Source organism: Labrus bergylta, chromosome 1 (genome assembly GCF_963930695.1).
Source record: "Labrus bergylta chromosome 1, fLabBer1.1, whole genome shotgun sequence".
NCBI lineage: Eukaryota > Metazoa > Chordata > Actinopteri > Labriformes > Labridae > Labrus > Labrus bergylta.
The window spans coordinates 35539134-35566444 of NC_089195.1; the positions used below are offsets into that span (position 1 = coordinate 35539134).

At 44.9% G+C, this 27311-nt stretch overlaps 1 protein-coding gene across 1 annotated transcript in view; it reads right to left on the reverse strand.

Moving 5' to 3' along the window:
- Positions 1 to 6976: 6976 nt before the first annotated feature.
- Positions 6977 to 27311, reverse strand: part of LOC110004051 (jagged canonical Notch ligand 1) — a 20636-nt gene continuing 301 nt past the window's right edge. The window contains exons 1-26 of the mRNA XM_020659588.3: positions 27283 to 27311; positions 25194 to 25496; positions 22552 to 22609; positions 20481 to 20726; positions 20196 to 20256; positions 19254 to 19384; positions 19002 to 19121; positions 18755 to 18868; positions 18550 to 18663; positions 17418 to 17531; positions 16972 to 17018; positions 16076 to 16249; positions 15633 to 15783; positions 15379 to 15543; positions 15186 to 15299; positions 14545 to 14658; positions 14345 to 14458; positions 14133 to 14249; positions 13540 to 13567; positions 13097 to 13182; positions 12573 to 12686; positions 12358 to 12467; positions 12010 to 12240; positions 11042 to 11170; positions 10612 to 10771; positions 6977 to 8900 (exon numbers count right to left, since the gene is read on the reverse strand). The exon at positions 27283 to 27311 is cut by the window's right edge and continues 301 nt beyond it. Of these exons, the coding sequence (XP_020515244.2) occupies positions 8365 to 8900; positions 10612 to 10771; positions 11042 to 11170; positions 12010 to 12240; positions 12358 to 12467; positions 12573 to 12686; positions 13097 to 13182; positions 13540 to 13567; positions 14133 to 14249; positions 14345 to 14458; positions 14545 to 14658; positions 15186 to 15299; positions 15379 to 15543; positions 15633 to 15783; positions 16076 to 16249; positions 16972 to 17018; positions 17418 to 17531; positions 18550 to 18663; positions 18755 to 18868; positions 19002 to 19121; positions 19254 to 19384; positions 20196 to 20256; positions 20481 to 20726; positions 22552 to 22609; positions 25194 to 25496; positions 27283 to 27311 (3680 nt within the window). The 3' untranslated portion in view covers positions 6977 to 8364. The remainder of the gene's footprint in view (positions 8901 to 10611; positions 10772 to 11041; positions 11171 to 12009; positions 12241 to 12357; positions 12468 to 12572; positions 12687 to 13096; positions 13183 to 13539; positions 13568 to 14132; positions 14250 to 14344; positions 14459 to 14544; positions 14659 to 15185; positions 15300 to 15378; positions 15544 to 15632; positions 15784 to 16075; positions 16250 to 16971; positions 17019 to 17417; positions 17532 to 18549; positions 18664 to 18754; positions 18869 to 19001; positions 19122 to 19253; positions 19385 to 20195; positions 20257 to 20480; positions 20727 to 22551; positions 22610 to 25193; positions 25497 to 27282) is intronic.

Sequence of the window (27311 nt, forward strand, 5' to 3'; positions counted from 1 at the left end):
AATGACCAGGAAGTATTTAAGTGGCGGCCGTGATAAGAGCCGTTTGAATTCTCTAAAAGTTAAGGAAAGGTGGGTCAATGCTTCCTTTATAACCTCCTTTAGGATACACCGGACCATCCTTCAGGAAAGGAGATTCCTTGCGGCCTCAACATTTAAAGCGAGTTCATTCACTTTGTGTACATTTGTATGTTTAAAACATTACGTGGAGGTTATATCTTACATAAATGTAACAATTGATTTCATCCAATCATATTTATGTTGATGTTGATTTCTGAGTGGACAGGAAGCTGATGGTTTCACTTTTCTTACTCGTAGCCTGGTATTCTATATTTCTTTTATTTCAATCCCAACCTTGTGGTAATTAGGATTATTTCACCGGTAAGAAGGCACAGGGGAAAGTTTTTAGAAGCGCTTTTAGTAGTCCATTTTCTGAACATTGTAGTTTCACCACGGCAGACCCACGTCATTAACCTCCACCGGCCCGTCGCATTTAATGACGTGGCCTAGTGGAAAATGTGGTCGGATTGTCAGAGCAACGAGATCTCCTTTCCCTAAGTCCTTTATGACTTCTCCTAACATCTTTCCTTAACCTCATGACGTTTCCCCGGGGTTAAGGTGAAGTGGATAGTGAAGGAGGAGCACCCTGAGTGTTGCTGTGTGTGTGTGTGTGTGTGAGTGAGTGTGTTTTTAACACCACTTTGTGTCTCCCCGCTCGGTGTGGGTCAGTCATGGGCCTGCGGGAGTTCTGGAGGAGCTACAAAGTCCTGATTGTGATGGGAACAAGTCTGGGTCTGATCCACTGGGGCTGGTTCAACCTGAAGGCAAACCCGCTGCTGCGCAAAAACAAAGACGACTACATTCCTGAGCCGGGCATCGTCGCCTACGTCTCTCCGCCCGCCGCTGCTCCTGCCAAGAACAAGTAACCACGCTGAGGTAAAGAACTCGGTCTGTGCCCTCTGAATAAACACCAGCAAGCTCAGCTGCAGTTCCTGCTCTGTCCACTAGATGCTGCTCAAAGAAAACTATCTGCACTGAGTACATCGTGAACAGTTCAAACTTTGATTGTGGTTTAGTGATGATGATGGGAGGCTGAAGATTAAATAAATCCCACTGTGACATCACAAGGAGAGTAAATTTGAAACAGAGCATTTTTCTCTGTGTTGTGAGACTTATGCAGACCACAAACAAAGGACTGGATGGGTTTATTTCACATGTTGTGGGTCAGTAGACTCTCAGGTTACACAAACATATGTTCAAAAACACAAATGGATTTTTCATAATATGTCCCCTTTAAAAGTATGGGGGGAAAAAAATCCAATCCTTCCTTAACTAATGCTTTCTTCTTTTGTGTGTCTCCCCTCCCGCATACAGTCGTGATGAAGCCTCAGAGCTGGCTCAGGAGGAACTGGATGTGGGCGGCGGGCGGCGCCTTCGTCAGCATCCACCTGGCCACCTGGCTGATGCAGAGAGCGATGAAGAGCTCGGTGCGCTCAGACGCCGCGCTGCGACAGAAACCTGCCGAGGACTGAAACATAAAGAGTCCCTCACTGATGGAGGGACAGGAAGTGTTTAACACAGAGAGGACTTCTCATCACAGACACACAATCCACTGTTTCATAGTTTATTTAAATTAAAACCACAGAACTGATGTCAACAAAAGCTGCTGTGTTGGACAGTTTCTCTGTTTTCTGCTGTGTTGAATTGAATGTTGTTTAATGATTGAGCTTTGATTTACAGCAAATCAATGAATTCAAAGAAAAGATCAAAAGTCAAATCATTGAAAAGGGAACATCTTGATCTGTGAGGATGTACATAAACATATTTTATTCAAACTTTGAGGTTGTTTTTATAGCAGTTAATTATTTTTCTGTTTTGTACTTTTCTGTTTTTTTTTCATGAGTCAAACCAACACTGCATGACGTGTTAAAGGTCCAGTCTCGATGTCCACCCTCACACACTCTGACTTTGGAGCGTATTCAAGTGTTTGAGGGAGCTCTCGCTGACTTTACGGGCCCTTTATGCAACCTGTCCGTAAGTGGGCATATCTGCAGACTTTAACGTGAGGGAATTACCCAGAGTTCATAGCATTGTGATGTGAAACATATGATTTCCCGGGGAAGCCCGCAAGAATGGAAAGGTAAACAAATGCCATAAAAGGGAAAAAAGGTAGAGACGGTAAAGAAAACAGAAAGGTGAAGCCACGCTCTATTTATAGTCTACTAAAAAAGTTTCTTTGGAAACGACAGCTAATTCAGAACTCATCTGCAAGTCTATAAACAAAAACAAGAGAGACAGAGATCGTATTAGTCCCGTTATATTTATAAGATAAGATTAACCTTTATTGTTCCCACAACAAAGACGTTTATATAATAGGCCTATATTGAGTAGAACTTTTTATAAGCTCCATGTCTGAATGAGTAAAATGAAAAACGTAAAATAAGCTTTTGCTACATGACATCATGTAGTCATGGTTACAGAGAAGTTGCAAAGTGCTGTCCCATTTGTATTTAAGCGTTGGAGCCCTCGCAGCCTCATGCACAGGGTTTAGGGAGGACATCGAGATTCAGCCTGTGTTAAGAGGTTTCATCGGCTTACGTAGAGGACTGAAGCCGTCTGGTGAAATTCTTGGTTTCATATCGGGGAACTATGGCGTGATTTACAGAACAAGCTGTGTAGCGCCCTCTGCAGACTCATCCTGGGATTACTCCAACATACGTTTACCTCATGATCTGGAACTTTGCCCATGTTTAGTTTTAGCATCCAGACTTGTCATACTATATGTGAGTTTTAAAATTAGGATCAGCAGAACAGGTCAACTTTAAAATATGTGTCGTTTAAACACAAATGGTATCGATCGGTAGCATCTTTTTTTCTCCTCGGACTCGGCTCAAAGTTTTACAAGAACAGCAGCTTGAAGTTGTTTGTCCTTTTCTGTTTTTAATTTGTTTCTGAATCGATAACTTAAAACGGTTCTTTAATTACACTGCTGAGTGTGTCGGCTGTTTTTGGCCGAGTCGGAGATCAATAACTTGTTATCATTTAAAGAAAGAATAATTAGAGTCATTGATCATCCTCGTGCCTGCAGACGGACGCTAACCAGCAGCTCAAACTCTTCTCCATGTGTAAGCAATATCAGAGGCGCTGTTTGTCAACTGGCAAGGCAGGCAACTGCTCGGGCCCCCAGACCAGTAGGGTCTCTTTGAACCAAAGCAGCAACCTAAAATGTGCAAATTTTGCAATGACGTAGGAAACCTCCCTAAGGGGGCCCCATTTGACAGCTCTCACTATCGTTGCCCTGCTGAACGCTGGTGGGAATGAAGTCTGCCATATCTAAAATCAGTGAATTTTCCCTTTAAAACAAGTATTCTTGGTCACTCATTTTTCGATTCTTATCTTTTCTTAATGCTAAGCTAGGCTAACTAGATGATGACTGTTTCTACTTAATTGCAGAACGATTAGTCTTAACATCTCCCATAGAGAGAGAGAGAGAGAGTGATTTATTTTTTAAGTGTCAAATCATGATTTCTTGATTTCTTGGTTGATTTTAAGAACGGATTGGCAACTTTATTTGAACGATAAATTGAGCAATTCAGCAACTTTTCAGGCAGAAGATCACCATCTTGTTTCTCGTTCTGTGGGAGGATTTTCAGCTCCGTGCTAAAAAGTTAAACGGTCTGGATTTTGTTTGTCCCGGAGGAATAAAATCAAGCACTTTCTGAATGTGGTCGTGCCTAAACTGCTGTTTTTAAAGATGCATGCTAACTTTATATCGTCCATACTGGAGACTTATTTTAATGTTTCATTATTAGTCTTATTTCATTATTAATGCAGTTTGCGCATTGTTTCCAGACTCCAGAACATAAAAACAATCTTCATCCGTTCCTTATTTCTGTGAGAGTGAATACAACACAAAGAAAGCAGTGTGTTTAATTGGTTATCGATCCACTTAAATGTGTTTTTTTTCTTTTTCTCGGGCACGTTTGTTCTGTTCATGAGGACACAGATGAATAATGAGCTGTTATTAAACTTCCATTATTAAAGGCAGAGTCAGCAGCATTTTTTCATTGCAGTTTTGTAAACACAACATTCAAACTGGGCTCGTCGACATCAGCTACTTTACTGTTCTTTTTTTAAATATTTCTGACTTGTACGCTTCAGATTTCCACATCGAATATGAACGTGTGCAATCGAGGTTTCATAATCCCTGCAGGTCCATCGAGGGATAAATTATGATCTTTAAATCGTATTTGTCGGAGCAGAGGAGCTGCGGACACTTTTTATTTCCTGAGAATGAAACTTCTTTTTGCTCCTTTGCTCGCTTCTGGTCGGGGATCTTTCTCTCGAACCCAGCAGACCACCCTGCTCTCCGCTCACCTCGTGTTGAGCTCGTGATGCTCATTTCCATTTTCTGACTTTGATCGTGGCTGTCTCGCTTCCCTTTTTTTAAACCACAGCTTCTCCTTCAAACCTCAGGATGTGTCTGCCAAAACGCAGCTAATGCAGCCCGTGTCAAACTCATTCACAGTCTTCCTCGGTGACGTCCGGGCACCGAGCATACTGAGGTTTGGAGGCCCCGCCGTCAGCTCTCTCCCCCTCGTGGGTTTCCTTCCAGGTTTTTAAACCCTGAGGCTGCAGAACAACACCGCAGATGTTTACCCCAAAACCAGAGCAGAGAATCTGCATCCTGAGCTCCACTTTTCCTGTCAACACCGCCTACTGGTCTGTGTGGGAACGCTGGACCAGGCTGAACTCTGAGTGCTGGGTTTTTCAGACCACCCAACTTAGACTGACCCGGCGAGGAGGACCAGTCGTCCGGCTCTGAACCGTTTATCACTGACTCATCTCAACTGCTGGAGTTTGAACTGATTCTCTTCATAATGCGGCTTTGGAGATGCTCGCATTCAGCGTTTTACTCATGAGTCTGGAAAATAAAGTCTGCTGGACACACGGGCGTCAATACACTCCACAAACTATCACGACACACTCACACATTTATACACACACACACTCTGGGATTGGAATCTATTATATGTACGACAGATTGGCTTCAGGTCATCTGGAGAGAAACTGAGTTCATTAAAGCAGCAGCATGAAACTGGTCTGAAGCCTTTTAGTCAGCGCAGTAGCCAAATATTTCAAACCTTTTAGATCGAAGTCACTAACTGACCCACTTCAAACTGAGATACATTTAAAGAAAACTCTTGTATTCTTCATGGAGCCTTCATCCATCCATTATCTTCTGTTTGTCCGGGGGCCAGGTCGCGGTGGCAGCGGGTTAAGCATGACGTCCCAAAATCTTCCAGCTCCACCTGGGGGATCCAAAGGCATTCCCAGGCCAGAACAGAATATATGATCCCTCCAGCGAGCTCTGGGTCTACTCCTGGGTCTCCTCTCAGTCGCCGAGGGAGGCGACCAGGAGGCATCCTGATCAGATGCCTGAACCACCTCGACTAGCTCCTTTTAGACGCAAAGGAGCAGCAGCTTCACTCCGAGCTCCTCACCGTCTCTCTAAAGCTGAGCCCAGATTCCAGCTTTAATTTATTTTTTAATCTGACACCTTCCCTCTGTGGATGCATGTTATTAAGCGGATAATAATTGTGAGATTTAGCACCCAGAGTTTGTCATAGTGAAGTTTCCTCAACGAGAGGAGAAAACATCCCAAAAGAACTTCAGCCTGTAGAAGTTGTTTACGAGACGTTTTGTGTTCGACATTTTTTTTACCACGGTCGATGGAAGTTTTTTCAAGCCTCTGTCTTCCTTTTTTTTTCTCTGTCTGCAGATTTGATTGTGAGGAATTGAGTCAAGATGTTTCGAGCATTTCAGAAAACCCAGCGGACAGAGACAGAGCTCAGAGAACAAGAGAGAGAGAGAGAGAGACGGAGGGAGGTGACGTCAGCTCCTCCGTCTCCTCCGTCTCCACCCTCCTGCAGCTCCGCACACACTCTGCACACACTCAAACTCAAAACAACACACTTCAATCACACCCCTCAATGTGTGACTTCTTACATTACTAAAACCATGACGAGCAGAGCAGAGCTGACCTTCAAACCTCTCAGCTCCACATCTGTTCACACTGAGGTTACAAATGTTCAATATGTTGATACCAAATGTTTTTAAAATCACACAATCTCTGTTGTTTTATTGATCCATCGTATCAGAACGTGCCGAGCAGAGGAGTGAACCCGTCTGAAATGGTACTGCACACTGTCTCAATGGCACAATGTTTCTGCAGGGAAACATTACAAGCAGGCGACCGGGGCGCTCTGTGGACATGAGGGAGAGACGCCATTCTTCCAGTTGAAAGTTTTTGAGTTATTAGATCGACTTTAAAGTGAACGAAGGGGGAAAAGTTACACTTTCCTCTCAGGTGCTTTTACAGGCTTCAACATGCAAATAACTCAGATGTTCAAAAATATCAAAAAAGGAAACAACTAATTCTTCTACAGCGGATTTAGTTTGTGAGAAAATTTGAGAAAATCCTGAAGAGACAGTCGGAGTCTGAGAGTGGAAGATGTGGTCTGGACAAAGAAGAGACCATAATGGTTGTGTGTGTGTGTGTGTGTGTGTGTGTGTGTCTCTGGGGAGTTGGGTGGGGGGGGAGGGGGGGGTTAGGCATCATGTAGGAGACAATCAGAGACACACAACAGCCACAAAACGATCACACTGATCGGCCTCATGCTCCGTCTGAGAGACTCTCTGCGTATCAGCCTCTGGTTTGGAACCTCAGCTTGAAAATCACAAAGTCTGGATCATTTGAAGAAAATAAATGACCCCCCCCCCCCAAAAGCCCCCCCTCCCCCCAGACCCGACCACAGTGGAGTCTTGTTTGGTCGAGTCTCTGCTCTCTTGTTTGTTATGATGGTGTTTGTGTATGGAAGCAGAGATTCCTGCAGCATTCATTCATGAAGTCCCGTGTTGTTTGTGGGCTCTTGGTGAACGATCGTACATGACAATGAGGAGAATGAACTCATGACTGTTAGAGATACGAACAAGTATTTTTAATGTACTTCAGAAAAACAACGGAAGACGTTCAGGATTCCCCTAGCAATAAAAAAAAAATGGGCTCAACTTAAACGCAGGGTTGGTAATTTTCTAAAACTAGCATGATTTTGAAAGTAGCATTCCCTCAGTGCTCCGTCTGCACCCCCTCCCCTCTGTGCTCCCTCTAAAGCCACGCCCCCTCACTTACATACACAAGCGCCGTCCCTCCAGAAGTGGACCTCAGCTCATCTCATTGTGTAGAAGCTACGTCGTCTCATGTCTCATTCAGCGGTCAGTAAACTCTCAGTTTAAACTCCTAAAGTCATCGGTGACGAGCTTTGAGTGTAGAGAGCGAGCAGGGAGACAGGGAGGCGTCTGATTGGTTCATCAGATTGGTACCTCGTGGCAGACATTGGTTGAAGTTTTTACAGACTTACAAACTGATACAGATGACGGATTCTCTTTGTTTCTTTTTCAGAGAACATGAGTTATTCATTTCTGTCAGGACCTAAAGACAATTTACACCAAACTCTGAAAAAGTGAATCTGGAAGAAATGACCAACCCTGCCTTTAAATCAAGGATACAAATATTGCTTTTTAGTGACACTGAACTTTAACACAAGTTTACAATCAAACTCCACGGCGCTCCTTTAATGAATCAGACAGTTACAAAGACACAAACAGGATCCAGAGTCTGTTTGTCAACTCATTTAACAATGTGCAAAATATACAAATCACTATTTAAAAAATAAAATAAACCTTCAGTACCTCAAATCATTTCTTTTCAGTAGCAAAAGCAAAATGTTCACCACCATGTTGGTTCGTAGAAAAAAAAGACCTCTTTACGTTTACATGTACACGGAACATCGTGGTCAACGTAACAACAAAACACAAGTAACGGACGCCAACAACAGATTCAGCTGAGGCACCAAAATGCCCGAATCCAAACGTCTCGACTGAAACTCTTCTCTCAGAACGCTTAGAAAAATGATTTCCATTCAGAGCCGTCAAACCTCCAGACTAAAGTCATAAATTAAAAAAGTTAAGGCTCTGGAGGATTAAGTTAAAAAAATCAAATATGCACGATGACTCTAAGAAATATATTTACAAGTCTGTACAGAAACATTCGACGTCTCCTCCCCCAAAAAACTAAAATAAATATGTTTTTTTTTCCACATTGGACGGTCGCTGATGAGCCGCCCATTCAAACACTAAACTCAGTCTTTAATCAAAGTCACGTCAGAGTTTGAGAAGTCTTCCGGTCTGCAGCGGGGCGTTCAGACCGGCGTCGGGTCAAAGAAAGATAAATAAAAAACGACGAGGATCCATCGTGAAGTCGGGAACGGACACTAAAGAATCCAAAAAGCGTAAACTCTGCGTTGGTTATACGATGTACTGTGTCTGCAGCTGCCTGTTGTCCTGTTTGCAGGTCCAGTGGGGGGGTTTATGGATGGGGGGGCGGTCCTCCCAGTCCACCAGCGAGTACGCCGGCGGAGCCCTCGGGAACCTCGCCTTCTGCAGACGCTTGTCCATCTCGTCCTCGTCTGATTGGCTCGCGGCGTCTGACTTCCTGATCCTGGCGTTGATGGAGTTCTTGTCCTCGCAGAGGCGGGGCTGCAGGAGGAGCTGGTGGTGCTGCTGGTTCTGGTGGTTCTGGTGGTTGTAGTTGGGCGGTTGTTTCTCGATGGGGTTCTTGATGTGTCTGAGCTGCTCGCGGGCGGCGCAGATGCTGTTGTGCAGGGCGTTGTTGTCCTCAGCGGCGGCCGCAGCGTTCAAAGACGAGGACAGCGCCGCCTGCGTGCTGACCCCGGTGTGTGCGCTCTGCTTCCTCCGCCTCCTCACACACCACAGCAGCGTGGACACCACCGCCAACGCCCAGACGAAGACCACCACAGAGACCAGCAGGGGGACGAGGTGGTCTGATGGAACAGAGAGAGAGAGAGAGAGACGGAGGTCAGAAGGAAGTTCAAACTTCCTGTTGGAACAAAGCGGTTTGAAGGACGCTGGAGTCATGCAGATAAAAAGTAAAAAGTCAGAGAATGGAGTCTGGTCAGAACATTTTATGATGCGTCAGCAGAATCTCGACACTGACAGACGCAGGGACACAAACACAAGGCATGCAGCTAACCACACTCACCAGTATCTATATTCATCAGCTCACTACATGATGTGTATTATTGCTGTTTTAAAGAAAAACAAGTCTCTTTTTGGAGAGATGATAAATGTTTGGGTCGGATCAATGCGTTGGATATGATGCACAAAGACTCCCAACACTGTGGCTCCTAAAGACGGACCACGGACCACGGGTTGGACTTCAGGACTGAATGAAGAGCCAGGCGGGGCTCTAAACGTAATACTTGTTTAGTACTTATTTGCTTGGATGCGTTAAAGCAGTGGTTCTCAACTGCCGGGTCAGGACCCAAAACCTGGTCTCAAAGAGTCTGTGAAGAGCTTTTTTCCAAACGTGTTAGTTTTGTTCAGTTTCTTGCTTCCGTCAGATGCTTTGCACCGTCCGAGGTACAAAACAGTTGACGAGAGCTGCAAAACTGCAAAAAAAATAAAAACAATTATTTAATCTGATTGGGTGAAAAAATATTGGGATTTAGGTCGCAATTCGGGGGGAGTTGGTGGTGGGTCCTGAGGCTAGACGAGTTGAGAACCACTGCATTAAAGAACACATCTTTGTCACCACCTGTTCTCTCTGTTACCCTCTGGGAGGCGCTACAGAGCACTAAAGGCTCGCACCTCCAGACTGAAGGACAGATTTTATCCAAGAGCCATTAATGAACTGCACAAAATCTAACACTGACCCACCATGGGACAAATAATGGGACAAATAGTGCAATATTGATTCGACCTGCTTTGATTACACATTTAATTACAAACTAATGATGATCGTGTGTGTGTGTGTTTGGACATTTTCTACTGTACTTGTGTAGGTATATATATATATATATACACGTGTGTATATGTATTTGTTTTCATTCTATATATTTATATTTTTTATATTTCAGGCATGGCACAGTAAATTTCATTGTATTCTTGTGCATTGACAATAAAGTGTATTCTATTCTATTCTATAGTGGTGCATTATTTCTAGTGATAAGTGCATGTGTTTGCTGACTTTCTGGATCAATCATTGGCCAGTGTACTCGCCTGTACTAGACGAGTGTACTAAACTTCAGGATGTGTTGGAGGCACTTTGGATTCTGTTGACAGTCTCAGAACAACAGATGTAACGGTGATTTAATGACAGGAAACAGGCTGAAAAGATGCTGAAATAACTTCATCATGATGCAGATTCTTCATTTGTCAGGTCTGTCGTTAAGAACACACGGGGCACGACCTTAAATTTCTTTTTGAAAGGAGTTTGGTTAGAATGATGCAGCACCTTGACGTCAGAAGAATCTTTACACCGACAGACTTTCACGACACGCTGACATGTTTCTATGTCGAGTTTCCTGACAAACAGAGTCTCCACTCTGAGCGGCGTTCACAGTAGGAGTGGAAATTTGGATGTATTAAAAACTGGTGTTGGCTCGTCTTTGAGTCTTTGGCATCTAAAGACTCGGTTAGTGTGGCTCACATTTGAAGATCATTGTCAACGTTTAAAGCGTAGGTCGTCGTTACCGTTGGCGTCGTGGCTCTGTCTTCTCTGCACGCGGACCTCGGCGATGGCGCTGATGATGGAGCTGTTGGCGCTCCGCTTGCTGACCAGATCCATGATCCTGTCTGTGATTTCTTTGACAAAGGTCAGACCTCCTCCTCCACCGCCGTGCTCCTCCGTCCACTGAAACAATCGACAGAAACAAACTGCGTTACGGTCTGATTATGCGTTGGCGTTTCAGAACGAACGCTCTTTGGCGTTCACTATAATCAGCTCGAGTTCGCCTCTCGGAGGAAAACTCTTCTGGCACGCACGGTGACTTTGATTTCTCTGGTGGTTTGAACCGTTTCCCTCTCTGCTGATTCTCTTATCTCTAAATTATTCCCCCTTTTCCATTTTCATTCCAGACTCGGCTGAATACTCCAGAATCAGCGTATTTCATCGGGCACTTACGATGGCGATGTGGATCTCGTTGTTGGCGCTGAGCGACGGCTCACACGTCATGGACACGGAGGAGGAGGACAGATTCCTGATGGAGTAGAGACTCTTGAGCTGGTGACAAACCTGCTCCACCGTCACACCCTGAAAACAGAACAAGAGGAACTATACATCAGAAACTACGGCAGCCTGAAGGTGACAAAAACTCAAAGGAGTTCCTGTGTTTCTACTCCTGGAGCCTGTTTTTATATATTTTTAAAAAGTGTTTAGATTAAAGAGGATGACAGTCACTCTCTCCACTGATGAAAATGATCACTTGACCTCACAGGAAACGGGAGTTTTTAGATCTACCATCGCCCCAGTTAGCTCGCTTATGGTCGTTTATGGTTATGATGGAATTCAGCTCAGTTCAAACACAACATTTGTGTCAGTGGCGATTCTAGAGTCTCTTGGGACCCTAAGCCAGAATAAATTGGGGACCCTCCAACCAGCGTTCATCAACATTATGTCTAACAAGTGTCCTGACGCTTCCTCCACTTCCTCTTTTCTTTTTTTTTCCTGTTTCTGTTTTCCCTCCTAAAGATGGATTATTCCTCTTCATTTTGCTTCGTTGACTTTCAGAAACGCATTTTGGTTTTCAAAGCAATAATGCACGTTACACTACACAAGAGTGAGTGCTGTTAGATGGGGCCCCCTTAGGGAGGTTTCCTACTGTCATTGCAAAAATTGCACATTTTGGGGCCCACTGCTTTGGTTTACATTTGTGAGCCCTGAGCAGTTGCCTGCCTTGCCTGTTGACAAGCAGCGCCTCTGATTTGTGTAGCACACAAACTAACACCAACTGATTGAAACAAAGGTAGACTAGCGATCCCGTAGTTTTGTGGTTTTAAAAATGACTGTTTTGCCGATGGAGACGGGTCACCCATGAAGGACTAAACATTTGTCTTTATGGTCTCTGCCGCAGAGATAGAAACCACACTGACCCGTTCCATGCTCTCCTTTCTGAAGGTGAAGGTGATGTTTGCACAGCTGCTCTCTGGGTGACACCTGGCTGTGGGCGGGGCCTGGTGGGCGGGGCTCCAGCACTCCCCCTGGAGTGGGCAGGGCTTAACGAAGCAGCGCTCATCACGGATGGGGACGCAGGTCTGATCGGCCGGACACCCGGAGCCCCGCGTCTTACCGTGGAGGGTGCAGGGTTTGGGTCCGCACCAGAGCTGACGGAGACACGGGGAGGAGGAGGAGGTTAGATTTCTTTTCAGTCCATTTGTAATTTGGTGAGGGTCATTTCAGATTATCAGTAATGCATGGCTCAGATCAGGTGTCAGCTCTACCTTAGTGCAGCTGATCCTCCCGTTGGTACAGCTGCAGGTGTTGCAGTCTTCATCCCACCTGCTTCCATCCAGAGCGACCAGCCCCCCCACCACACACGGCCTCCCCGACACTGCAAACACAACAAGGTTAGTTTGTTTTGAAGTTACAGGTTTTGGGTATTTAGATGTTGAGGTTGTTTTTGAACATTTCTAATCCGTGCCCCTGCAGGTTTTACCTTGATGACAGCGAGGGCCGCTCCTCCCCGGGGGGCAGACGCAGCGGTAGCTGTTGATCTCATCCACACAGGTGGAGGCGGAGCTGCAGGGCGACGACTGGCACTCGTTTATGTCTGAGACAGAGAAGGGACAGATTTTAATAATAATCATAAAAATAATAATAGATTGAATTTATAGAGCGCCCAAAGACGACGGACCAAACGAAGAACAAACACACTGAGACAGGTAGCAGAAGGATGGGAGAGTGATAGAGAGGCGGAGTTAAGGGAGGTGGTCAGCTGTGGAGAACAGACGGTGTTTCAGAAGTGGGTTTTTTATGTGCTAAGCTAGGCTAACCACATGCTGGACAGATGATGCTGATCAGAAAGAGGAGTTCACTTCGTCTGATTTAAGAAAATTATCTTTAGTGAGAAACATTACTTAATAGCATTTAAACAGACAAAGAAATCAGTGAATAAGAAGAACCAATAGAGGGCGATGGAGAGTAACAGTCAAGCATAAAGGGTCTCAGATAAACACTCACTGATCCTGCAGTCTGGACCGGTAAACCCCGGAGCACATTCACATCGATACCAGTTCTCTCCGTCCACACACGTCCCACTGTTATAACTGAGAGAAGAGTTTTATTAATCATTTATTATGATTTATATTTAAAAACATGTGAAACAACATTAAAGACTGAGGAAACATTAAAGGTCACAAATTCTGTAAAATCCTCATTTGGAGATTTTCCCTTCATGACATCACAAAGGGCAGTAACCCCTCCCCCAGGTGGGTGACACTCCCACAGCTAGGTGTTATGACTATAACTCAAATATTTTTGACTTTGTAGAAAGGAAGACATGCTCCTCAATCTTAAATTCTGAGAAAACTAAACATCTGAAATGTGAAATATTGCTCAGCAGCATTTCTTAAATTTAACCCGTTCATGTAACTGTTTTAAAGTGTTCATCATGTTTGACTCACCAGGGCTGAGGGCTGCAGTCGTTTGTATCTGGAACAAAAAGAAAGAGAGAAAACGTTTTTAGACGTTAAGATTCCTTTAATTGTTTGCTTAAACCCCCCCAAAAAATACAATTATAGAATATTTTAAAGGAGCAGTATGTAACTCTGACACCTAGTGTTCAAAATGGGTACTGCAGTCCAAATTCTAAACATTAGACGGAGCCGTCTCCTCCCCCCTGGTTTTGCAGAGTTTTGGGGTTTCATGTGTGACATTAACTTTCTCCAAAATGACTTGAAAATAGCGGATCTCATTTCGCTTGAAGCCTTTGGCTCGATCTTAAAAGATAAAAAACACGAGGCAATTGGACACTGCCTGTGTTTCTGAATTGTAATCAATGATCAAGATTCTGCACTTTATCTGTAAATCAATTTGCACATTGTTGTTCTCTCTTAACTTGTTGTTTGTAAACTGTCTCTTTATCATGTAATGCTTTTTATGACGTGTGCTGCTGCCCTCTTGGCCAGGTCACCCTTGTGTAAGAGATCCTGATCTATTTACCTGGTTAAATAAAGGTTAAATAAAGAAAATAAAAAAGTGTGTTGGAGTGACTCACTTTGGCTGCAGGTGGCGCCCTCCCAGCCCTCCTTACAGACGCAGTTGAACGAGTCTCCGTCCACCACACAGGTCCCTCCGTTCTCACAGGGACTCGGCACACAGCTGCTGTCCTGAGCTGGACGTCCAAACATGCGGGGGGAAAAACTGTCAGACTACATGACGAAAAAAACATGAAGACAAAAAAAAACTCTGACATGGCGCCTCACTGACCGATGTTACAGCTGCTGCCCGCCCAGCCAGCGGCGCACACGCACGAGAACGCGTCTCCCTCGTCGTGACAGGTTCCTCCGTTGTTACAGGTCGCCTCGTCACACTGACTCTCTCCTGGAAGTTCAAATAAAGGATTCATTACAAAGAAAATGAAACGCGGAAATTTATCAGGTTTAAATAAAAACATCAAATCTTCGTACGTGAGCTGCAGGTTTTTCCCTTCCAGCCGTTGTCGCACTCGCAGTAAAAATCGTTGACCAGATCTCGGCACACGCCGCGGTTCATGCAGGGAGCAGAGCTGCAATCATCAACGTCTGAACGAGACAAAAAACAACAAGATGAAATCACATCCAGGAGGAGGGAGAGGACGAAGGGGAGGAGACGAGGAAGAAGAGGAGGAGGAAGAGGAGGAGAGGAGGAAGAAGAGGACGGAGAGGACGAAGAGGAGGAGAGGAGGACGGAGTGGAGGAAGAGGACGAAGAGGAGGAGAGGAGGAAGAAGAGGAGGAGGAAGAGGAGGAGGAAGAAGAGGAGGAGGAAGAGGAGGACAGAGTGGAGGAAGAGGAGGACAGAGAGGACGAAGAGGAGGAGAGGAGGACGGAGTGGAGGAAGAGGACAGAGAGTACGAAGAGGAGGAGAGGAGGAGGAAGAAGAGGAGGAGGAAGAGGAAGACGGAGTGGAGGAAGAGGAGGACGGAGAGGACGAAGAGGAGGAGAGGAGGAAGAAGAGGACGGAGAGGACGAAGAGGAGGAGAGGAGGACGGAGTGGAGGAAGAGGACAGAGAGGACGAAGAGGAGGACAGAGAGGACGAAGAGGAGGAGAGGAGGAAGAAGAGGACTCACTGTTCTGGCAGGTCGCTCCGTCCCAGCCGTCGGCACAGATACACTGAAAGCGACTGACTTTATCGATACAGGTTCCTCCGTGCAGACAGGGGGCGCTCTCACAGTCGTTGATGTCTGCGAGACAGAAAATAAACGTCAGCTCGGATCTCATCAGGAGTGAAACTCAGAGTCATTCAAGTATTCAAGAACTCACTCTCGTGGCAGTACGTCCCGCTGAATCCCTCGTCACACTCGCAGCTGAACTGTCCACCAGCGAGACTCTGACACCGCCCATGTGGGCCGCACACATTGGACGAAATCAAGCGCACCCCTCCTGCCGTGCTGTTGGACGTCACCGCCACCGTGCAGCTGTCAATCACTGCAGAGAGAAGATGGAGATGATTGGTTCAAAGAGTTGAGGGTTAGGATTAAATCATAATGATGATTGATGACGGACTGGAGGGGAACCTTTGCACGGCGTGGAGCGGCAGTGGTCCTTCAAACGCGAGCAGTTTTTCCCGTCGTAATCTTCGGGACATTTGCAGACGTAATCCGACACCAGGTTGAAACACTGGCCGCCATTTTGACACGGAGCATTGAGGCAGTAATCGATATCCAACTGTGGACAAAAACACTCAACAATTACACCCTGTGCTTAGCCGTTTCTATGGCACCAATGCAACACGTCGTCATGGTAACCACATACAGAGTACAAACAGAGCTTTTAGGATGTCTGGATACAGTCGTTCACTAATTCATCAATAATTTGTTTATTTTAGAAATCTTCTTTATTGAACACTAAAGAGTCGTCGGCATATTAGCTCGCTAGCTAACTTCACAGACAAAATTTTATTTTTAACTTCATGTTTGTAAAAAAGGGATAAAATGGGCGTGGCTTCGCACAATCTCACCTGACAGCGACTCCCAGAGAAACCAGGAGGACACAGGCAGTGGAAGCCGTTGACTTCGTCGTGGCAACGGCCGCCGTTGAGGCAAGGCCCGCTGGAGCACTCGTCCACGTCTTTCTCACAGCGGTCGCCGTCGAAACCCGGAGTGCACACACACTTATACCCGCTCACCAAGTCCTGAGAGAGAGAGACAGAAACATGACAAAGTTATGAGTGTTTAGGTTAAATATAATTCTTCTTTCTTAAAAAAAACACATAATGTTAAACTCTAATGAGGCGGTGTGCTGGTAGGAAACTAGCGATAGCATAAGTATCAGCGGAGACAGAGGGGTTAGAGAGACGTACGTTCCTGACCGTCTGTGAGAAACTGGATGAGATGAGATCAGTTCTTGTTTTCAATACACTCCTGACTTTGTTTCCCCTCCTGAAATAATTTTGAATTTCCCTCTGGATTAATAAAGTCTCTATAAAAAGTTTTCAGTCGCAGCTTCTGTCCCTGCAGTTCGGTGTCGTTGCTCTAAAGACACAGTGAGTCAGACTCGGCTGTGTACATCGAACATGAACACACAGTGACAGATAACGCCGCGACTGTAACGCGATCCGACTCACATCGGCTCACAATAAACCTTTGTGAGAGGAAGAATGGAAGAGAAAATAAAGCAATCAGCGTCTGTGAAGAACGACGACAGACTGTTTATGTTCTGCGGGGGAAATGAGAAAGTTTGGAGAAATCTGATCTGCTGTTGTCATGGAGGCAACACACACACACACACACACACACACACACACACACACTTCTGTCTCTGCCCTACATGCATGCCTCAGCGTTTACTGTTCATAGCTCTGCAGAAGAAACAATGGCCTGAAAACATGAAGGGTGTAAATCAGCTGAGGCTCACCTTACAGGTAGCTCCGTTTTGACACTGGCCTTGGCAGTCATTGATATCTGGAGGGTGGGGGGGGGAATCACATGTTTGAAAAGATGTTATAAAAACAATAAGACAACCATAGACCCCAAGATTAGTTGCGGAAAATTGGACAGGAAAATAAAGTTGCACATAGAGAATTTTAAGATGTTTTTCCAAAAGTAGAAACAACTTTCCATTCCTCAAGACTCCACTGACAAACACAGGAATTTAAGCACACAAGACGCAGGCGTTGCTGCTCTACTGCTGCCTCAATCGCTTCAATTTTTTTGCGTTATTGTGCTTTTTACACAAATATTTTGTCGAATCAGAAACAAACAAACAAACAAAGAAAAACAGCACAAACAAACAAATCAACAAACAAAGTAATTTGAAGAGTGCCTGATTCCTCTATTGCATGAATGTAGAGTCTTACTCACTGGTGTCACAGTTCTGCCCCGTCCAACCAAGAAGACACTCGCAAAAGTATCCTCCAATCAGATTTCTGCAGGAGTTGGCGTTGACGCAAGGGTCATCTTTACACTCGTTAGCATCTAAAAGTGGAAAAATAAAGTGAAACCAGAGCCAAAGTGCGCACAATCAAGTTTCAAAACAGCTGCAGTTCCTCCAGTGTCCACTAGAGTCTGTCTCCTGCAGTGAGTCAGTCCCCATAGAGCCCTATGTTAAAATGTCTAACTTTACAGCTGCAGTTCCTCCAGTGTCCACTAGAGTCTGTCTCCTGCAGTGCATTGAGCTCCACTTTTTACAACCAGTCACATTAGAGCTTTACTGTATTGTACATGTTAGCAACAATTAGCAGCTAATCTGTGCTTTCTCTTGCGCCTGACTTGTTAGCTTAGCTTTTTAGCTACCTTATTAGCTACTGCATGTATCAGCCTGGACCGTAATTGTACAAATATCCACAGTAAGTGCTTCCCCCTATTGTCCAAATAGGGTAATTTCGGCTTCCAAAAACAAGATGGCACTCGCCAAAATGCCAAATTTGAGGCTTCAAAACAGAAGGCTTTTTTAGATTTAAAGTTACAAAGTGTCTCTTTAAGCGACGACCAGGCAAGGGCAAAGATGTAAACGGTCGGGTGTAACGGCACCCTGACAACAGATAGAGTTAGTATGACTCCAGACTCGCTGCAATAATGAAACATAAACAGTGTTAATGTGTTTTCTGAGTCTGGCTTCAGTCAGCAGGAAAACAGGCAGACGAGCTACGAACAGCTAAACACTGAGGAGCATGTGGCTGGTGGTCGGCGGTTGATTAGCGCTGTGGTGAGGCGATATGGGGCGCTAATCCTCCAAACCACAACCGTTCCTCCAGGCAACATCCTGCAGATTTTGCAAATAAAACCTTCAGCAGTCTCAGCAAAGTGAAGATGGAGCTCTGTTCGACGTGATTTCAGCAGATTTATTTGTACATAAATCCACAGAAAAGTCTCCGCAGTGGAAAATATGAATCACGACTTCAATGGGGAGTCCAAAAAAAGTTTCTTCTCAAGCATCAACATCAGAGTTAGAATTCATCTAAAACAGCAGAGCATGTATCTGAGGATCACTGACCGATGAGGCAGGTCTTCCCGGTCCACTGAGGAGGACACAAACACCTGAAACCGTTCACCAGGTCCTGACAGGTCCCGCCATGACTGCAGGGGTTCACCGCACACTCGTCCACATCTGAGGGGACAAACGGAGTTCATGAATCATCTCTCTGGGGTTTTTAGAAAAAGCATCCGATTAAAAGGTTTGAAGGTTCAGACAGTCGTACTGATAGAGCAGGACGGTCCGCTCCATCCGGGCGCACAGTGACACTCAAAACCCAGACTGGTTTCAGCACAGCTCCCTCCGTTCACACAGGGGGCAGACAGACAGGCGTGGTCCGCTGAGAGAGAGAGAGAGAGACCAGGAGAGAGGGAGCTGTGAGCATCTATTTTACACCAACATAAAACTTTGTTCTCTCCTTCAGTTTCAATCCTGAATTTGAATGAACAGGCGGTGCAGTCGGCTCCTCTCACCTCTCTGACAGTTGACACCGGAGAAGCCGTCCCGACAGGCGCAGTGATATTTGTCCGGTCCCGTGTTGCTGCAGGTTCCTCCGTTTGAACACGGCTGCAGCGTCGCACACGTGTTCAGATCTGCAGAGACACAAACACACACACGACTCAAACTCAAAACTCAGCTGCACACGTTCATAGAAAGCATAGAAAGATCTGTACGGTGAAACGACAGGTGTGTGTGTGTGTGTGTGTGTGTGTGTGTGTGTGTACCTTTGTCACACAGCTGTCCTCCGTAGTTGGTGTCACACAGACACTGCCAAGGCTCCACACAGCTGCCGTAAACACAGCCGGGGTGAGGAATACACTGATCACAGTAATCTCCCTGCCAGCCGTACAGACACCTGACACACACACACACACACACACACACACACACACACACACACACACACACACACACACACACACACACACACACACACACACACACACACACACACACACACACACACACACACACACACACACACACACACACACACACACACACACACACACACACACACACACACACACACACACACACACACACACACACACAGTAAATATTACTGGATGAGGCCTGAGTGATGTCCCCCGTCTGTTCCTGCAGGGGGCGCTGGAGTCCCATCGATGGCGGTCTCCATGCTGGAAATGCTGTCTCAGTCTAACTTTCTCAGTCTAACAAACCGTCACCGCGCCCACCTGTCAATCAGGTCAGCTACACGCCTTATTGTGAATAACTCTTATCCTTCATCAAAATTGCTTCCAGAGATGAAGCTTCAGAGTCCACCACATGGTGACCTGTGTGAGCATGGACTCTAGAGAGGAGGGGGCGGGGGGAGACAGCTCTCTATGATGTTTAGAATTTAGACTGCAGTACCCAAATTTAAACACTAGGTGTCAGATTTACATACTGCTCCTTTAAAGCTACAACTAATGGACGACTTGGAAAACCACTAATCAACAATATTTACAATTTCTAACATGCACACACAAAAACAGAACCCTGTTGCTGTAAATACTATTTAATGTTTTGTGTTCTTGTAGACCTCAAGTCCTCGCTCTGTTCTGTGAATGTTACACCTCTGTCTCTTCAGAGTTTCCTGTGTTTACCTCACTATCAACCACAGAAATGTGTGTGTGTGTGTGTGTGTGTGTATTGGTTCTCACTTGCACTCTCCAGGAACTTTACAGGATCCGTGTTCTGAGCTGCAGCCCTGCCTGCAGATCGCTGCAGAGAAACACAGAAAAAGACAGAGTGTCAGAAAGCATGACGGACAAATAAATAACTTTTATCCATCTTCATGAAAGTCAACTTGAGTTTCCCCAGGAGCATTTGAATGCACCACCAGAGGAAGTACAACTGCAGCTACTTTTGGAGAATATTGGAGAACAGTTTTCCTAAATCTGCAGATAGTATTTGTCATTAAAAACCTTTACACAGATCTTACTCACCCGTGTTACAGTCCGGACCGCTCCAGCCCTCCAGACACGTCTTGTTGCCGTTGTGGTCGCACTCGTAGTGTCCGAAGAAGTCGTCTCTCGGGCGGCAGAACTTGTTGCAGCCGAAGCCGTAGTAGTGCTCGTCACAGGTGAGGCGAACCTGGAAGGTGAACTGAGCCACTCGGCCGTCGTGCTTCAGGTTCTGCCACTGACGGTTGGGATTGATCATCCCCGAGTGGACGGCTTTCTCGATCGCACCTGAACACAACAGAGAGTGAATTTGTTGTACGTTTTGGATCTCTTTCAACAACCTCTGAACGAGCCTCATGCAGCATTATTGTTTGAGTTAGTTTTGACATGCTAACTTGTTTCTACGCAGAAGATTGTCTCAGTGACTGCTGAGGTTGGCTGCTGTAGTTTTCCAGAGTTTGAAAAAAATGCTGAGCGGCTCTGTGGTATTTCAGCTGTGGGGTGGAAAGCGTGCTCAGGCTGAGGTGAAGCTGTTTGTTTAAACCGACGGGCAGCCGGAGCAAACGAGCTGAAACCTTTCGAAAACCTCAGAGCAGGTAACACCATCCAGGCTGAGAGCAAACTGTGACTCTTCACATCCCGATGGGGAAGAAATAAAGGTGCTAAAAACAGCACACAGGTAGCAGATTTGAAAAAATAGTGAAGCAGCTCACAAAAGGCAGGACCCGCTTCGTGCGGGACGTTTCAGCAAATATTCAGACTTTGCACATTCTCGATGAATTCCGCCTGAGCTGCTGAGCCCACACCTGGCTGAGAGCTGCAGCACACCTGCAGCGGAGGTGGGTAAAGGGTTTTTATCATGTCCTCTAAGGGTTTCTGTCGGGACAATCTTAACAGAGTTTGGGTTTACTGCTTCGTGCGGTCTTTGTGAAAGAAGCATCGATCCGTTTTTTCTTCAAATTGTCCAGGGCACAGACTCCAAGACATACATAAAGTAATATATCCTCTTGTAAAGTCCATTGCTTAAAGAAAGCAGGCTTCAAAGAACCATTACAGACTCATACTGATTTATAATCCACTTTAAAATGTCGATTTCCCTTCAAAAAACAATTCAGCCACCATATTGGCAATCAGTGATTTTTTCCAGTCTTTGCTGCAAATGATAAATCAACAATGGCCTTATGAAGTAGTCGTGACAACATGTGAATAACAAGCGTGTCTGTAGCCATCTGATGAATGTGCGTCCATTATTCTCTCTCTTTTAGCTCTGTTTTTAGTCTCCACCAGCTCCTGAGAAAAAGATCACAAAGTTCCTCTATTTGCACCAGCTGCTGTTCTTGGTATACCAGCTGCTTTATAAACATCATAACCCTGATAGGAGAAGCAGCCGTGTCTTCTGGGATCTACCTGAGCTGCAGCACAGTAACCGAAGGATGCAGGTGTTCAATAAAACCACTTGTTTGTAGCTCAACTGAGAGGGTCAATATTTGTTCTGTCCTCGTAGATTCAGTTTTTAACTCTCAGCTCTGTTTGACTGCTGGAGGTTCGACTTTCACTCGCAGCACGTTTATTTCTGCCTCCATGTTTGGACAGAAACACGAATGAACCACACACACACACACACACACACACACACACACACACACACACACACACACACACACACACACACACACACACACACACACACACACACACACACACACACACACACACACACACACACACACACACACACACACACACACACACACACACACACACACACACACACACACACACACACACACACACACACGAGCTGAGGTCAGCAGACTTCTCAGTGGGCCGATAATGGTTCCCTGAGGGACGCCAAATACAGCACGCAGCCAACACGCTCACTCTGAAAGCTTCACTGACACTCAGAGTATAAGTTAGCAGCTTCACTCTCTCCTCACACTCTCTCTTTACAAACCGTTTTCTCAATGGGACTCAAACACGGCATGTAAACACTCAGACGGGCGGGTGAAAGAGTGTGTAACAATAAATATCAGGGGTCTCTTAGCGGTTACAAAAGTTGCTGAAAAAGACACTCTGGGCAGAGAGGTGTAATGATGATGATGATTGTACTCACTGCCAGATGAAGAGTCGTTGTTAAAGTCCAGAGCCTCCACGATCAACGTGTACGACCTCTGCACAAATAGAGACAGAGGAAACAAGTTAATACAAGATTAAAAAGATACAAAGATAAATCTGTGAGTTGAGAGTGAGACCAACACCTGAGTCAAGTCCTGGGACCAAAAGTGCTGCACTAAGCGTCCAAAGGTCCCCCTAACTCTTTAATTAGCATAGATAGATTTGTTCTGGTACCATTTTTCAGTCAGCTAGGACACACAACGAAAAAACAAAACAAACTGAAACTTGCTAAACCAAAAGTCAATTATTGCTCCTCGTCAATTAAAAAAAAACATATATGTCACAATAATGACCAAAAAGGGGGTGCACGCTTTGCACATAAAGATATAACAGGGTACTGACTGCTGTGTAAACTGTCAGAATTTGTACCGAGTTCATATTTATAACTTCAGGTGTTTGAGTGAAGACCAACAAGTCCCAGTTTGACATCAGCAAACACAGATTTCAGCAGAATGGGTCAACTTTAAGACAGTCTTTGCACCCAATAGCAATCAACAAATCAGAAAAAGCTGTCATCTCTAGCTGCTGTAAAGTACACAGATCAAACGCCTGTAAACTTCAAAATTCTGAAGGAGCCATGAGGGGATGTTATATTTTGAAACGTGATAGCTATCAAGGATAACCAACCCCACCTTTGAATCTATAGAATAATCAAATAATTTTTTGTTTGTTTTTTATTCTTTATAAACTCCGATACACGTCTTGTTCAAGGCTGTTTCTCTCGACTTGGAGTCACCGCAGTAGACGAGCACTAAGGCTGTACAATGAACCCATCCATCCACATATTTTCAAAACTGCACTTTGGTTTTGGGCAACATCTAAATCACAGAGCTGCAATGTTTCAATAAAGAAAAAATGTGATGAAGGAATGAAGTCGAGCTGCCGAGATGATCTGGCCCACAAATGTTGTACAGACCCCAAACAGCTGTCACAACATCTGGATGCAAATGGTTTTTTTACAGAGGGGGAAAAATGTGCTGCTACAAATATCATCCCTACTAATTATAATTCATATAAGTCTTAAAATAACCCCAATACAAAAGGCATTTGTTGTGTCTTTACAGAAGACACAACACAGAAAGTGCACGTCTGTAAATGTCTCCTGCTTACATCAGAGCTCAACATACACCGAGTCCGCGTGCAAACACCAGAAACACTCGACTCAGACTCTCTGACAGTTAACTCTGAGCGGTTATTTTTCCTAAACTTCGTCCTCGGTGGTCTCTCGTCATCCTCACACCCTGCTGCTGCTGACGTCGCTCCACAGCAGAGAGGTCAACTCTGTCCTACAGCCCTGAGCCAAGCAGGAAACTACAGCCAGACCACACAGTTTACAGATTAGCGTGTTAGCGTGTTAGCGTGTGATGTCAGGTTATGGAGCACAGAGCTGTTGACAGGTTCAGAGACTGTACTGATCCTTTACTAACAGGTTCACTTTGGTTCCTCTGAAGACGCACGGGGGGGAATTCGCTACAACTTGAGTCTTGTTTTGTCCACAATTTTTGTACGTAACAGAACACTTTTCACTCCAAGAGATGAATGTTTGTGATTTGTGAAGACTGTGATGTTGCCAAAAAGAAGACGATCAGACATGCAGGAAACATTGGCAATGTGTTCAATCCAAACAGTGAGTAGGAGTTTTTTGGATGAATTCATTCCTCTCCTTCACACCTGTCTCATCAAATAAAGATGTAGTTTTTTTTTTAAAGATTTGGTACTTTTTGATGCTGCTGATCATTAAATCAACAGAGATTATATCGTTTAAAAACACAAGGTGTCTAAAAGGAACTGAAGTTTCAAAGATTTTGAGAACCTTCGTCTACAAAACACTTAATTCTCCAGTCTAAGTGTCCGATCACAAACAGACGTGTCACTAGAAACCATTGTTTTCCTCAGGTACAGTACACTTGCCGCTTCCCGAGAACATTTTTCTGTTGCTGCTCTTAAATGTTAAAAATGTCAGCTTAAGATCTCATCATCGCCCGTCCTTCTAACTTTAGATTCTGCTCCTGAATGCTCTGGATTTGTTTGGACCTGAGAAGGTAGACGGTTTTAAGGCAACCCCCCACACGGCCGTTTTGGACGCCCCTCGGTTTGCCAGATATGAGAGCAGTTATCAGGTCAACAGGTGTTGCAGTGATGGAAGCGAGCAAGAGAAGTGGTTCAGATAGAAGTGATTGTACCCGACCTAAAAAGCCTCTGCATGTTTCTAATAAGCTCCACGAGCAGAAACGTGCTCAAACTAGGATCAATATTGGAGATGCTTTTGAAAAATGGAGAGAGGTTAGAACACAGAAAGGTTTACAGACCCATGCAGAGCTGGATAAACACTGAAGCTTCAGAGTCCACCACATGGTGACCTGAGTGAGCATCCACTCTAGAGAGGAGGGGGCGGGGTCTGCAGCTCAGTTCCCCCAACAAAAGCTCAAACAAAGCCAGTATACTTCAGTAGTTTAGAGTCCAAATCAGAGCTCTAAATAGAAACGTTTGTTTTGTTAAAGTCCTCTGAGACTTCATCCCTGAGAGAAAAAAAATCAACACGACTGAAGCAAAGATAAACATTAGCCCTTTTGAACTTACCGGCCATGCAAAGCTGAATGGCAACACAATCCTGGTGTTTTCCCTCTTGGCGTTGCGTAGAGTAAAGGTATTCCCACCGAGCACGGGCGTGGAGGCGGTGCCGAAGCTGCAGGGCCCGGCAGAGGACACCTTCAGCTGGTACTCCTTCAGACACACCCGGAAGTAGGTGTCGCATTCGTCCGCCGCGCACCGCTCATCCACCGTGTGCCGTGATCCGTCACAGCAGGCACCGGTCTGAAGATGCCCTTTAGCGTTCTGCATGGATAAAATCTGGAGCTCAAAGTGTCCCGAGGCTGATGACACCTGCAGAGAGATCGGACAGGTGAGTTCACGGCAGGGAGAGCGACATTTAAACTTAGATTCTTCTAAAACTCAAGTTATAAATTCAGGAGAGAAGAAGTAGAGGCCAAGTTCCCTGACTTTAAGCCTCTAGATCATGTCACACTCAAAAACGTTAAGATCCTACATATCCCATAATGCAATGCAACATATTTTAATTACTTTCACAGTAAACATGCTATGTTGAAGTGCTGGCTTCTCTGACAACAATGCAGCAGCCAGTATGTCCTCCTTCTAACTTTAGATTCTGCTCCTGAATGCTCTGGATTTGTTTGGACCAGAGAAGGTAGGCGCTTTTAAGACCCCCCCACACGGCCGTTTTGGACGCCCCTCAGTTTGTCAGATATGAGAGCAGTTATCAGGTCAACAGGTGTTGCAGCGATGGAAGCGGGCAAGAGAAGTGGTTCAGATAGAAGTGATTGTACCCGACCTAAAAAGCCTCTGCATGTTTCTAATAAGCTCCACGAGCAGAAACGTGCTCAAACTAGGATCAATATTGGAGATGCTTTTGAAAAATGGAGAGAGGTTAGAACACAGAAAGGTTTACAGACCCATGCAGAGCTGGATAAACACTGAAGCTTCAGAGTCCACCACATGGTGACCTGAGTGAGCATCCACTCTAGAGAGGAGGGGGGAGAGACAGCTCTCTATAATGTTTAGAATTTAAACTGCAATACCCATTTTAACCACTAGGTGTCAGAGTTACATACTGCTCCTTTAAAGAGACAAAAATATACTTTTGCTTTATCAAGTATCTTTGAATTTGCAGCTTTTTCTGATTCATACATAATTGTTTTATTTGCAGCTTAATGTCTCCATCTGGATCTGTTTGTTGACGTACATTTAAGAAAGAAGCTTGAGATGTCAATATGAACATAATCAGTATTATGAAACAATGAGGTGTGCAGAGGTGAGAAGCAGATGCAGAGTTGTTGAATGAGTTTGGTGACATGGCGTTAAGCTGCTGCAGGAAACAGAAATCATGTTCTGGATATTTTTATTTGACGTCAGTGTTTCCTGCAGGATCTTTAATCAGTCAGAGCAGACCCTGAGAACTGACTCAACTCAAGAAAACTGGAGCTGTTCTGATCATAACACACACTATTTTTAAATCCATTTGAACCAAATTAAGAGCCAATTAAGATCCAGAGTCCAATTAGAAAACGATAACTGTACGCACACAACACAAAATATGAACGATGCTCCTTAAAAAAGAATCTAATTAAAGTCTTTAATTAAAAAAAGAGTTAAAAACCGTCTAAACTCGACCACTGACAGGGAGGTAACTGAGGGACATTTGGTCTTTCTGAAGCTTTTTTCAAGTTGATTTAAAATTAATTCAAAGTTTGTTCTTGTGTGCTGCATCGCAGACTTTACTGTTAAAATCCAAAGCTAGTTCAGCATAGATAACTTGATATTTTCCTGCAGAAATGAGGACAGTCAATTATCTTATTTCAGCTGTTTAATCTCTTAAAAGTGAGTTTAATCATAACTCATTGAATCATAATAACAACAGGAACTATTGTGTAAAATATTTTACATTTTAGCTCACTTTTTCCATTCTTTTGTCAAACTTTGTGGATAGAAAGTGCGCTGTTATTTTAGATTCCAGGTGAGAAAATCTGCATAGCTTCATGCCGATAAAGAGAGAAGCATTAGCTCAGTGTTTGGGGTTTCTTACACACATTTCTGACAGCTGCTGTTTGGACGAAACCTAAATAAGACAGGAATCAGCGGGAGTCTGGCGTACCTGTATGCGGGCGCAGAGCAGCAGCAGCA